Source organism: Mytilus californianus, unplaced genomic scaffold (genome assembly GCF_021869535.1).
Source record: "Mytilus californianus isolate M0D057914Y unplaced genomic scaffold, xbMytCali1.0.p SCAF_6, whole genome shotgun sequence".
In the NCBI taxonomy this organism is placed as follows: Eukaryota; Metazoa; Mollusca; class Bivalvia; order Mytilida; family Mytilidae; genus Mytilus; species Mytilus californianus.
In genome coordinates, this window is record NW_026262712.1 from 108,792,295 (window position 1) to 108,804,814 (window position 12,520).

The following is a 12,520-nucleotide window of genomic DNA, read 5'->3' on the forward strand; positions in this document are numbered from 1 at the left end:
CAATTGACACTGACTAATACCCTTTGATCATGTTGATGTATTGAAATATTTGTTTTTCAATATCTTATTTCAACTAAATTCTAATTTTATATATATCTTTTATTACTATTGTTTTTGCACAAATCATCAGACGTACAATTATACCCTGTTTGTGTATTCATTTAATATTAAAAACACTGTAAAGGCCAATTAGGCTTGCAAAATTATATTGTTGGTATTCATCAGCATATAATACAAATATGACTAAGCCATGGCACTGTTAAAATCTGACTGCATTCAATTGAAACTGGTGAGAAGTTAGCAGTGTCATGATTTAGAAACTGGTCAAAAGTAAACATCACCTGAAGCTAGTTATAAGTTAACAGTGCCATTACTTTGAAACCGGTCAGAATATTACAGCATGACTTTATTTATGTTTGTGATTATATGATGATGTATACCAACAATAAAATTAAGATTAACCCTAACAAATGTGGGGGAAAAGAATTTGTAAATGAAGATCTGCACATCAGATGTTTATAAAGAAGTAAAAAATATATAGCTATGTTAGTGTATGAGCATTGCATTGTACTTAATTTTCAATTTCAGAATGTTCTAAATAAGTAGTTAATTGTACAATTAAGTGTCCACATTATATATTATATATTGATCTTTATATGAGATCCTTTATATTTCAGGAAAAGTTGATAAAAGTATTTGTTAAATTATTAGACACAACAGATCCCATAAAGAAAGTATACAATATTGATTGCTCAGGTACCTGTATACAAAAAGACAGTTTAACTAAGGTAAGAAAATGGAAATAAAAAAATTATAAACCTCAGGACAGAAAGTTTAAATGGTAAAATCTCATAAAATTAAAAAAAAAACAGTAAAAGCTACAAGACAGAAAGAGACAATTAGAATAAATAGGTCGTTTTTAAAGGACGTTGAAAAGAGAATGAATTGTAAAGGTCACATGAGGATGAAGCAACAACTGTCTGAGCATTGTTCATATATCAATATAAAAATAAGAAGATGTGGTGTGATTGTCATTTAGACAATGCTATACCTTGTGTAAAATCAAACCAATGGAATTTCAAATTAGTTATTATCCTGAAAAATGGGATGATGTATTTATTACCCAGAAATTAGTTGCAAATGTGTCATGTATTGCAATTAGCTAGCTAGTACTAAAATGGAATTTGAGAAATGATCACAATAAGTGTAGGCAACAAGTTACCTCCCCTGATGAAATTAATTTTAATTATCAAAAGATTGGGGCAATGTATTTATTAGGGCCCCGCCGAATGGCGGCTGCCCTATAGTGATCAATCTGTCCGTCCGTCTGTCCGTCCATCCGTCCGTAACAAATCGTGTCCACTCTTATATCTAGAGAACCGTTATGATTTCAAAGTTTATACTTGACATGTATATTAACCAACACCAGAGGGTGTGTCATAATGTATGTTCAACTTCCTAGGTCAAAGGTCAAGGTTAAAAACTTTGGTTTTAGTTGACAACCCCATGTCCTATGGTAAAGATCGTGTCCGCTCTATATCTTGAGAACCGTTATGATTTCAAAGTTTATACTTGATATGTATATTAACCAGCACCAGAGGGTGTGTCATAATGTATGTACAACTTCCTAGGTCAAAGGTCAAGGTCAAAAACTTTGGTTTTAGTTGACAACCCCATGTCCTATGGTAAAGGTCGTGTCCGCTCTATATCTTGAGAACCGTTATGAGTTCAAAGTTTATACTAGAAATGTATATAAACCAACACCAGAGGGTGTGTTATAATTTATGTACAACTTCCTAGGTCAAAGGTCAAGGTCAAAAACTTGGGTTTCATTTGACAACCCCATGTCCAATGATAAAGATACAAGTTTTTTACCACACATTATTCACAGCGGGGCCCACAGAGATGGCTCCCATCTCAATGATATCTAGTTATCCCTAAAAATATGTATTATATTTATCTTTCCAATTCAGCCCACAACAAACCTTATTTTGTTAAGAAAATGGAATTTGAATTATAAAATGATTAAAACATGAGCACTCATTGACTGTATTTAGACAGATATTTTAAAGGATTCTAATTTCTTGTTGAAGTATTATATGCTATAGAAATTTCTGTTGATTCAGTAGCTAAATAAAATTAATTTTGTTGTCCGTTCATGAATATTCATGACATATGACTATCAGTTTGCACTTAAAACCCATGCAATCATCTTTTTTCTGACCCTTGATTCAAGTTTCAGCATCAAGATTGATTTGATTTGATTTTTGGTGTTTTAACGCCACTTTTAAGCACCGCTTTTGGGCTATTTCGTGGCGGCCAGTTTTTATTGGTGGAGGAAGCCAGAGTGCCCGGAGAAAACCACCGACCTTCGATAGGAAAACTGACAATCCTAGTCAATTAAGATTGGAGTCGAGTGCACCCGCACGAGCGGGGTTTGAACTCACAACCTCAGTGTTGACTGGCTAGAGATTACAGTAGTAACTACTTAGACCACATGGCCACAGAAGCCCCTCAGCATCAAGAAAATATACGTTTATTCACTCATAATTTAATGAGCATATGTCTGTACGTCCCAAAATTGGTTTCCGTTCTCAACCAAATGTTATGAAACTTATACACAATGCTTATTACCACAAAACCCAGATCAGGTTCGATTTTGGGTTGCATCACTTTTACCGTTCTTGAGTTATGTCCCTTTATAACTTTATATGGAATTGGGGGCATCATCTGTGTCCCATGGACACTTTTTCCATACGTTTGTCTAGGCCATAGAATATACTTACAACTTACAACTCCTGTTAGCGCCATGTGTCGCATAGGGCGTGAGGCCATAGAATATAATTACTTTATATTCAGATGAACTTAGTAAGAGAGAATATAAGGACTTATTGTGCAGCTCTCATCAGCTATTGACATTTTGGTTGAAAATTTGCCTGTTTACTTTGCAGAGACGACTTCTTCATATGTTACTTGTAAGAAATAATCTCAACTTCAACTTTAATCAAAGAGATAAAAATTAAATGTGATATTATTGAAAAGTCATCAGTTTCTGATTTTAGTTAGTGGAGGATGATGCCAAGTGATGGCAGTAGTTCATATTAACCCTTCAAGTCAGATGTCAGAGCTAATTATGTTTTTAAGCTTACTTTACCTGAATGCCCAGTATGAGCTATTGCCATCACTTGACACTGCCTCTTCTTACTTTCCAACAAACATTCTGTTTTGATATCATTGAGCCAATTGGAACCAAATATCCACAATCATACTTGGGAGTATTTATCTTTAAAATTATGTCTGATGTTCCCACAGATTAATTGACATAGCAATAGTTATAGAAAATAGAAATCAGGGTACAGCAAATAATTTTTTTTGGTTAAAAAAAAAAGAATAGAAATTCAAGGCACAGTAAATGAAAAAAATCTAATAAAATTTAAACAGGTTTTTGTAAACAGAAATGTTACTTTTTTAACTTTTATTTACTTTTCAGGAGTATAAGAAAAAGATAGTATTTCAGGACTTTGGTTCATATGAACTGACTAAATTTGTACCGCTGATTCATCCTGGAAAGGTGAAACCTACTCATCTGAAGGCTATAGCTTCTACAGAAAATGAACTATGTCTATTCCCTGAAGATACACCCATCATTCTATGTCATTGGATTGTCAGTGTGATGAGATCTGCAAGAGATAAATGATAGTGTATTTAATGGTTTAGTTTTATCCTTAGATAGTGGCAATACTTGGTTATTGGGAGAGTTTTATATCAAATCAGAATTACTCTGTAATGCAAATTTTTAATAGTAAGCTATTTTTTTCTATAGAAATCCTAACATGTAGAAACTGAGACTTTTATAAGAATTTGAAGTATAAATTTTTAGATTAGAATTTATATTGTACAAGTTTAAAACATAAATTGATGTGTGTAATATTATGGTCATGTGAAGAAATAGTAGTCTATTAATGGAATAAGCTGAAGTATATTATGTTGAGTAATATATTGTCTATGCAGGTGTTTTTATTACTTTCATTATTGTCAATTTTTAGTAACAAGCTTATTTAAGATTAAATTGCACAGTTGGAAAGTGAGCTAAGTTACTCTTATGTCTCAAAATTGAAAAAATGCCATGCAATTGTCTCAATTATTTCATTTTCAATAATCAAACAAGCTGAAGATATTTTGTTGTATCCTTTTAAGTTTATAACACCTATGTTCCTACATTCTTAAAATTGGAATTAGGTATAAGAAAGGAAGAGAATGTTGGAGACAAATTAGTATAATAACTGATGAACTAATTGGGGCATTGTACATTTGTTAAGTTTTCTTTAGTTTTTGTAGATAATAACTATTGTCACCCATAATTTGTTAAATTGGAAAAATTTGTATCACCAAACAATGTGTGGTATGATTGTTCTTAGCTCTTCAGTGTTTGAAAACTCAGTTTGATTTTATATTCCTTAGTTTTTCAACTTTGAATGACCAAAAAGTGACCATGATTGCAGATTGAGTTCTTCAACTCTTATTAAAAAGTCATAGCACATTACTGACCTACTTATTTTCCAGAAGTAATGTTATATTCTTACTACTCCTGGTCTGTATAAATGGCAGCCAACTTTTTGGTTTTGTCACTTGTTTTTTCTGTTGATGGCCAGTTACATTTGAAAAATGAAGTTTTTTCTGTTGATGGCCAGTTACATTTGAAAAAGGAAGTTTTTTCTGTTGATGGCCAGTTACATTTGAAAAAGGAACATGGTATTGATTTAAGCTTATTTAGCCCAGTCACATTTGATTGTTTAAGATTAAAGCCAGATATATGATATTCTTGATTATTTTTTATTTGTTTTATTATTATTGATTTTGTATTTGGTATTTGATATATTTCTTTTGCTTGTTTTGCTGTAATTTTTATGCATTCTTCTTCAGGGTTTGGTATATTTTAGTTCATTCTCATTTGTTGAAGAACATTCAGATGGCTTCATTGATTTATTTGTTTTGGCTCTGTGTATATGGGATATTTTTGTGTTTACATCTACGCAAAACTTTTTGATATCCATACTCAAGAGGTCAAGAAAGAGGAAAATAAGATTCAACACATTGTAGAGAAAGGATATTAATCTTTTTCCACATCTAGTGCTAAAATTTACAGAGAAACAATTGAAGTTTACTCCACAACTCGTTTTATATATATTAAACATAACATCATATACAAAAACACAGTTTTTTAAATTTTCAAGTATTTGATTATGAGACTATTCAGAATTAATTTATAACTGTTAGTTAAATAATTTATATGAGCGAACCTGTGAATGGAAATTCACATTTTTTAGTCATTGTTAGATATTTAAAAAGAAATATATGTTCCTGCATATTTTAGCAGAGATACATGTCTGTTGATTTTTAAAATTAATTTTCTGATTAATGCATTTTTTTTTCCAATTTCTTTATTTTGCATTAATAAAACCATGTGATAAACATCTCACTGAAATTAAGTGTGTGATACTAATATTGGTCTCAATCATTTAACTGTTTAGTTGTTTTTTGTGTAGTACTTAAACTTATTGTACTTTTCCTCCTCTGATATTTTTGTGATTATTGTATGGGATCTTGTTTGATTCTTTTTATTACAAAAATTGCATGGATCATGGTGCTCATATTAAATTTTTGCGCCATTTCTCAAATGTTTTTGTTTCTTTTGACAGAAAAAATATTTCACCAGAACTTGTTTACTTTTATCTTATCATGTGCATAAGTTGTTGTTAACATCTTAGTCATTAGTTCTTTTGTGGATTATTGTCTCACAATCATACCACATCTCCTAATTTTTATATTTTAATTTGATTTTTCATTTTAAAGGTATTGATTTTTTCACACTGTATATTGTGTTTCAATCAGCATTAATTCAAACACTCCATTTTTACCTCTGAACTATATCACAGATTGTTATTAAAGTATATTATGGGGATTAATTTGCACACATTGCACGACTGCTGAATCAGTGGAAAAAAGTTGATGAAACTTTTCTGACAGTAGATTATTGTGTTTCTCCTCTTGTTTGCTTAAATATAAGTTTTTTTTATTTTTTTCTCATAGCAAAGCAGATTTTGTAAGGAAGGGTTATTAATCTTGCTTACAGTACATTTTGTTTGAACATACTAATGTCTATTAACAATTTTAAATATTTAGGACCACTGCACCATACCATGATGATTATTGGTTTAATTATATTTCACCTTATTTTTTTGCAATATTTAATGATATTCTTTACTGTGGCCTTATTGGTTATTTTTTATATTGTTGTGTTATTTTTATTATTTGTTATCTCTAATTTTTCTCTAATTTCTAGTCATTCTGGCATTTAATTTTGCATACATTTCATCCGTCCATTTTATTTTAGATAAATATGCTAGTATTTTTTGTTAACAAAAATGTGTAACAACAATCTTCACTAATTGAGGAGAGCTTCTAACCCTTTTGGAGCACCAGAGTAATGACCTATAATAATTTGATTTGGTTTGAGTTGATCAATCAGTTGTTTGTCTTTTTTCTTTGACTATAAAGCTGTCATCTATTACTTCCAATTGATCAAGATTAAGTTATCAAAAAGCATTAGTGTGCACTATCTGTCAGATTATTGCTTTGCAATGTCAAAATGCCATAAGGGCTTTGTAAGCTTTTACCAACTCTAAGAAAACCAATCTGTATTGCCACTTGGCTAATTAAATTTAAATTTTATAGCTCTCTTAATTGATTTAGATAATATGAACCTCCAAAGTACAAAAATCTAGCATGTTTTGAGTGAAAACAATTTCTCCCCAGCTTCCATAATTTGTCAACAGTAGATAGGGCAATATAAAGGTGTGGCCTGTTGATTTTGTTCTCTTTAAGCATTATATTTTAACATTGATGTTACTAAATGTTAAAGTATTGGAATATTTTTTTATATTTACAGGAAACATTTATTTACCATTTTGGGACCAATCATCTTATTTCTTTATGCATCTTCATTGTTGTAATTTCATCATTTTAATGCAGGAATATGTATTTGTTGAAATGTAATGCTCATCTGTTCCTTAAAGCCCTGTCAATTATTTGACGGAAGGCCAATAGTAATCAGCTTGTCTGTCTGTCCTTCTGTGATCACAAATCATTTGGAGTTTGGTAAAGGCACTTGGCTTGATTATTCAACACTACTCAAGATGAGTTGCAAGGAAGGAAAAAACTTCATTGATATTGAAATTCATGATAAAAAGTTAGCCACTCATGTGTCTAGGTACAAAAATTATTTCCCCTCTCCTACTTAAAAGCCTTCTTGGAGTTGGTTAATGAATCTTTGTATGTTTTTCATTACTAGTAAATGTAGTAGATGGTGTGTTACATGTAAGGACAAACATAGTAAGTTGAAAGTCATGGTAAAATACTTAGTTCAACTTAGCTACCCCTGTGTATATGAACAAAAATCACTTCCATTCTATAACTTTAAAACCCTTGCAGTTTGGGGATGAATTATTGATCTATCAATTAGATTACTGCTTCCCAGATTGCAGATTAATGCTATGTTCAAATGGAATAGTGCTGATTTTGAAACTGCATCACAATTTACAGACTTAATTACATTGGAGTGGATGGGACCCAAGGAAGGCACATTGACATTTCATCTATGGGTATGTGTTTTTGTACAATAAAACTGTAAAAGAAATTTTAAATTGCTTTTATAGATGGGTTATCCCATTTTTAAAGCACCTTCCCTGGGTATCATCCTCTCCATGTTTTAATGGAATAGCCCTAAGGTTATTTTCAAATAATCAATTAAGGCTTATAAAACATACTATTTCTCTTTTAAATCCATAACCTTATTTACAGTTGCTCTGTCTGCTGTCAGTTTTCTTTTGATGTTCAAATTTTACCTGCAATTTGAGATTTCTTATACCTATTTCATTATTAGAAAAAAATGTGATAAAATATTGAATTCCATGAATGTAATTTTAATGTTTGGGTTGATACTATGAATTTTATGAATTAGTTTAGAGTGGCATTGCCACTTGTGTTTTAGATTATTAAATTTTTTGTCGTTATGAGATATCACCATAGAATATATTTTTATGCTCCACCTAGGGGCATTATGTGTTTCGGTCTGTGCATCTGTTCGTTCGTTAGTTCGTCTGTCTGTCCGTCCGTCTGTCCTGCTTCAGGTTAAAGTTTTTGGTCAAGGTAGTTTTTGATGAAGTTGAAGTCCAATCAACTTGAAACTTAGTACACATGTTCCCTATGATATGATCTTTTTAATTTTAATGCCAAATTAGCGTTTTGACCCCAATTTTATGGTCCACTAAACATAGAAAATGATAGTGCGAGTGGGGCATCTGTGTACTATGGACACATTCTTGTTATTTTGTAAATTGATTATTCTTCATTCTTAAAAAGGTTGTTTCAAAATAATTGTAGGTCTTGTTTTAACTTTCATATATATAGATAGGTTTAAAGTTAAAAGTATGTGTTATTCATAGATTGTATCTCTGTAGAAAACTCACATGTTTTTTTTTTCTTTTTTCGCAAAAGTTATAATGTGTTCATGTAATTTATGTAGCTTTGACATTCCAAATAATAATAGGATATTTTTTTTAAATTTTTTTTTATGAAGATTGGAATATAAATAGCTTAAGAACTAAATTGTTCCTGGTGGTTTTTTTTCCACAATATTTTCAGTCATACTTTTCTACATATTTAGATTCTATAGTTCATGAATGGTGAGATTAAATGTTACAAGTTTGAATTTTGTTCTTGTAACAGACTAAAAGTAAAATCATGATTGACTCTTCAAGTTGAGGGCATTTCATCAAAATAAATTAGTTTGTTATAATAAAGATAAAGAACTTACTGCATTTTTGGTTTGCATTGTGATTATGGACAGAATGACCAGCTTATTTCTCAGAATGTTATTAAGATTAATACGAATATTAAGCAGCTAATTTGATGGGCTTGAAAACTGAAGTTATCCATGCAATTAAAAATCAAACGTGCTATATTATATTGCATTTTGAAATGTAGTTCTTGTATATTTTATGGTACAGTTTTCTGATTTTATATTGTTTTAATACTCAAAAGTTCCAGAAATAATCCTATTGCAGTGCATAATATTTATGTAACATGCCCTATGAATCTGACCAACTCATTAGAAACTGTATCTTATTTATTGTTATTTTTACAGTAGTTGTTATACAATTTAAATAAATCTTGAAGTTTATTTTGTTTTCCTTTTTAGCTCACCTGGCCCAAAGGGCCAAGTGAGCTTTTCTCATCACTTGGCATCCATCGTCCGTCGTCGTCCGTTAACTTTTACAAAAATCTTCTATTCTGAAACTACTTGGCCAAATTTAACCAAACTTGGCCACAATCATCATTGGGTATCTAGTTTAAAAAATGTGTCCGGTGACCCGGCCAAGCAACCAAGATGGCCGCCATGGCTAAAAATAGAACATAGGGGTAAAATGTAGATTTTGGCTTATATCTCTGAAACCAAAGCATTAAGAGCAAATCTGACATGGGATAAAATTGTTTATCAGGTCAAGATCTATATGCCCAGAAATTTTCAGATGAATTGGACAACTTGTTGTTGGGTTGCTGCCCCTGAATTGGTAATTTTAAGGAAATTTTGTCGTTTTTGGTTATTATCTTGAATATTATTATAGATAGCGATAAACTGTAAACAGCAATAATGTACAGCAAAGTTAGATCTACAAATAAGTCAACTTGACCAAAATGGTCAGTTGACCCCTTAAGGAGTTATTGCCCTTTATAGTAAATTTTTAACCATTTTTCGTAAATTTTTTTAATCTTTTACAAAAATCTTCTCCTCTGAAACTACTAAGACAAATTTAACCAAACTTTCCACAATCATCATTAGGGTATCTAGTTTAAAAATGTGTCCGATGACCCCGCCCGCGAACCAAGATGGCCGACATGGCTAAAAAATAGTACATAGGGTAAAAGGCAGTTTTTGGCTTATATCTCTGAAACCAAAGCATTTAGAGCAAATCTGACGAGGATATAATTGTTCATTAGGTCAAGATCTATCTGCCCTGAAATTTTCAGACCAATCAGACAACAAGTTGTTGGGTTGCTGCCCCTGAATTGGTAATTTTAAGAAAATTTTGCAGCTTTTGGTTATTATCTTGAATATTATTATAGATAGAGATAAACTGTAAACAGCAATAATGTACAGCAAAGTTAGATCTACAAATAAGTCAACATGACCAAAATTGTCAATTGACCCCTTAAGGAGTTATTGCCCTTTATAGTAAATTTTTTACAATTTTCATAAATTTTGTAAATTTTTGTAAATTTTTACAAAATATTTTCCACTGTAACTACTGGGCCAAGTTCATTATAGATAGAGATAATTGTAAGTAGCAAGAATGTTCAGTAAAGTAAGACCTACAAAAACATCACCATCACCAAAACACAATTTTGTCATGAATCCATCTGTGTCCTTTGTTTAATATGCACATAGACCAAGGTGAGCGACACAGGCTCTTTAGAGCCTCTAGTTTTAGAACACAGTTTGATATTTCTGGCAATTGCCTTGATAATAGCTATTGCTAATGAAGCCATGATGATGTTTCCCCACCCCTGTCTGGAAGTTTGTTCTCTTTCGTCCTAAGTGGCAGTCCCATGAATGAAGCAGCAGTGAAGACAACTTTTTATTGTGTTTTGTTTTACTTCTAGGATGCTGGACATCAAAAAGCACTTTGAACACACAAAAACTGTTTAAAAATTGAAATCACAATGTCTGAAAAAAGCTAAAACTATAGATTTTGCAATATTTGTGTTTGAAGGTATGCTGAACCTGAAAACAGAAGTAGCACTCCATTATTTCATCCAGTTGTTGTATTTCTATATGTTTATGATTTTTAGCTCACTTGGCCAAGCTATTGTCATCACTTTGTGTCCATTCATTTTCAGATTATTTGCATCTACATTGTCTTCTGTCACTGCCAGACCATTTTTGAACCAAACTTTGCAAGAATAATGTATGAAAGGTCTTTATAAATATTAATCATTTTGTTCTAATTTGATAAAATAAAATATATGGCAATCAGATGAAATCTTTTATTCTGACTGGCCAATTTTCAAAAATCTTATTTTTGGAAACTAATGCTCAAGTTGCAAACATGATGGCATTCTTGGGGCATAGTTCCAATAAAGACCCTAAGGGAATTCATGTTTTTATCTGCCTCTGTGAAAGCAATTACCGGTAACCAAACTTGGCTGGAGTTTTATTTGAAAAGGTCCTCTCCAAATAATAAACTATAGGCATTTTAAATGGTAGTTATTTCAGACAAATATCCTTGAAAGCAGTGAATTTATGGTTTCTTGTAGATATTCTCTTGCCAATCATGTTTGCTCTTTACAATTTAGGTTATATTACCGTAACTTATTTGTAGATCTGACCTAGCTGATCAGTTTTAGTTTATTTTAGTTTCTCTCTAGGTATAATACTTTTCATGAAAGGAGCACACGAAAAAACAAGACAAACAGCTTAAAGTTGAGACAATAATCCTTAAAACAAGTGAATTGATGATTTTTGTCTCGCCTTGATGGCGTCAGCATCTACAATGTATTAGTTTGTGATTAGGTCTAGTTTATGGTGAACCACAAGTGGTAGGTCTATCATATTTGGTATGCAGTTGTATTAGCATTGGCACATCTCATTTCCATGGAGATTATTTGGCCCTGCCCCCTCAGTCATGGTCTATTGACTTTGAAACTTTTGCTTATTTTACATGTATTAGTTTGTGATTACCGTAGGTCAGTTTATGGGGAACCACTAGTGGTGGGTCAATGATATTTGGTATGCAGTTGTATAAGCATTGGCATATCTCATTTCCATGAAGATTATTTGGCTCCGCCCCCTTAGTCATGGTCTATTGACTTTGAAAATGTAGCTTAGTTAACATGTATTAGTTTGTGATTAGGTCAGTTCAAAGGGAACCATTAGTGGTAGGCCAATGTTAATTGGTATTCAGTTGTTTAAGCATCAGCACATCTCATTTCCATGGAGAATATTTGGCCCCACCCAGCTCAGTCATGGTCTATTGACTTTGAAAATTTTGCTTAGTTTACATGTATTAGTTTGTGATTAGGTCAGTTCAAGGGGAACCATTAGTGGTAGGCCAATGTGAATTGGTATTCAGTTGTTTAAGCATCAGCACATTTCATTGTGATTAGATCAGTTTAAGATGAACTGCTAATGTTAAGTCGATGATATTTGGTATGCACATTTATTGGCATTTGCAAGGAACAGGCTATTATTTCAACTTAGAGTTATTTTTAATTATGGAATTTGCATAATTTCTTGTGCTTGAAATTTTTAATAAATTCCATGTTTATTCTGTATTATAATGTTTTGAGCAGTGCATAACACTTTCCATACAATGTATTTTGTATAGATAGTGTTGTGCGCCGCACAGTACATTCTATTGAAAATGTGCATTCTTCTTTGTAATAGTAAGTGTTGTACGCC

At 31.6% G+C, this 12,520-nt stretch overlaps 1 protein-coding gene across 1 annotated transcript in view; it reads left to right on the forward strand.

Moving 5' to 3' along the window:
- LOC127704281 (uncharacterized) overlaps positions 1 to 9,241 on the forward strand; it is a 37,344-nt gene extending 28,103 nt beyond the window's left edge. The window contains exons 7-8 of the mRNA XM_052208288.1: positions 678 to 788; positions 3,491 to 9,241. Coding sequence (XP_052064248.1) covers positions 678 to 788; positions 3,491 to 3,697 — 318 coding nt within the window. The 3' untranslated portion in view covers positions 3,698 to 9,241. The remainder of the gene's footprint in view (positions 1 to 677; positions 789 to 3,490) is intronic.
- Positions 9,242 to 12,520: the final 3,279 nt, after the last annotated feature.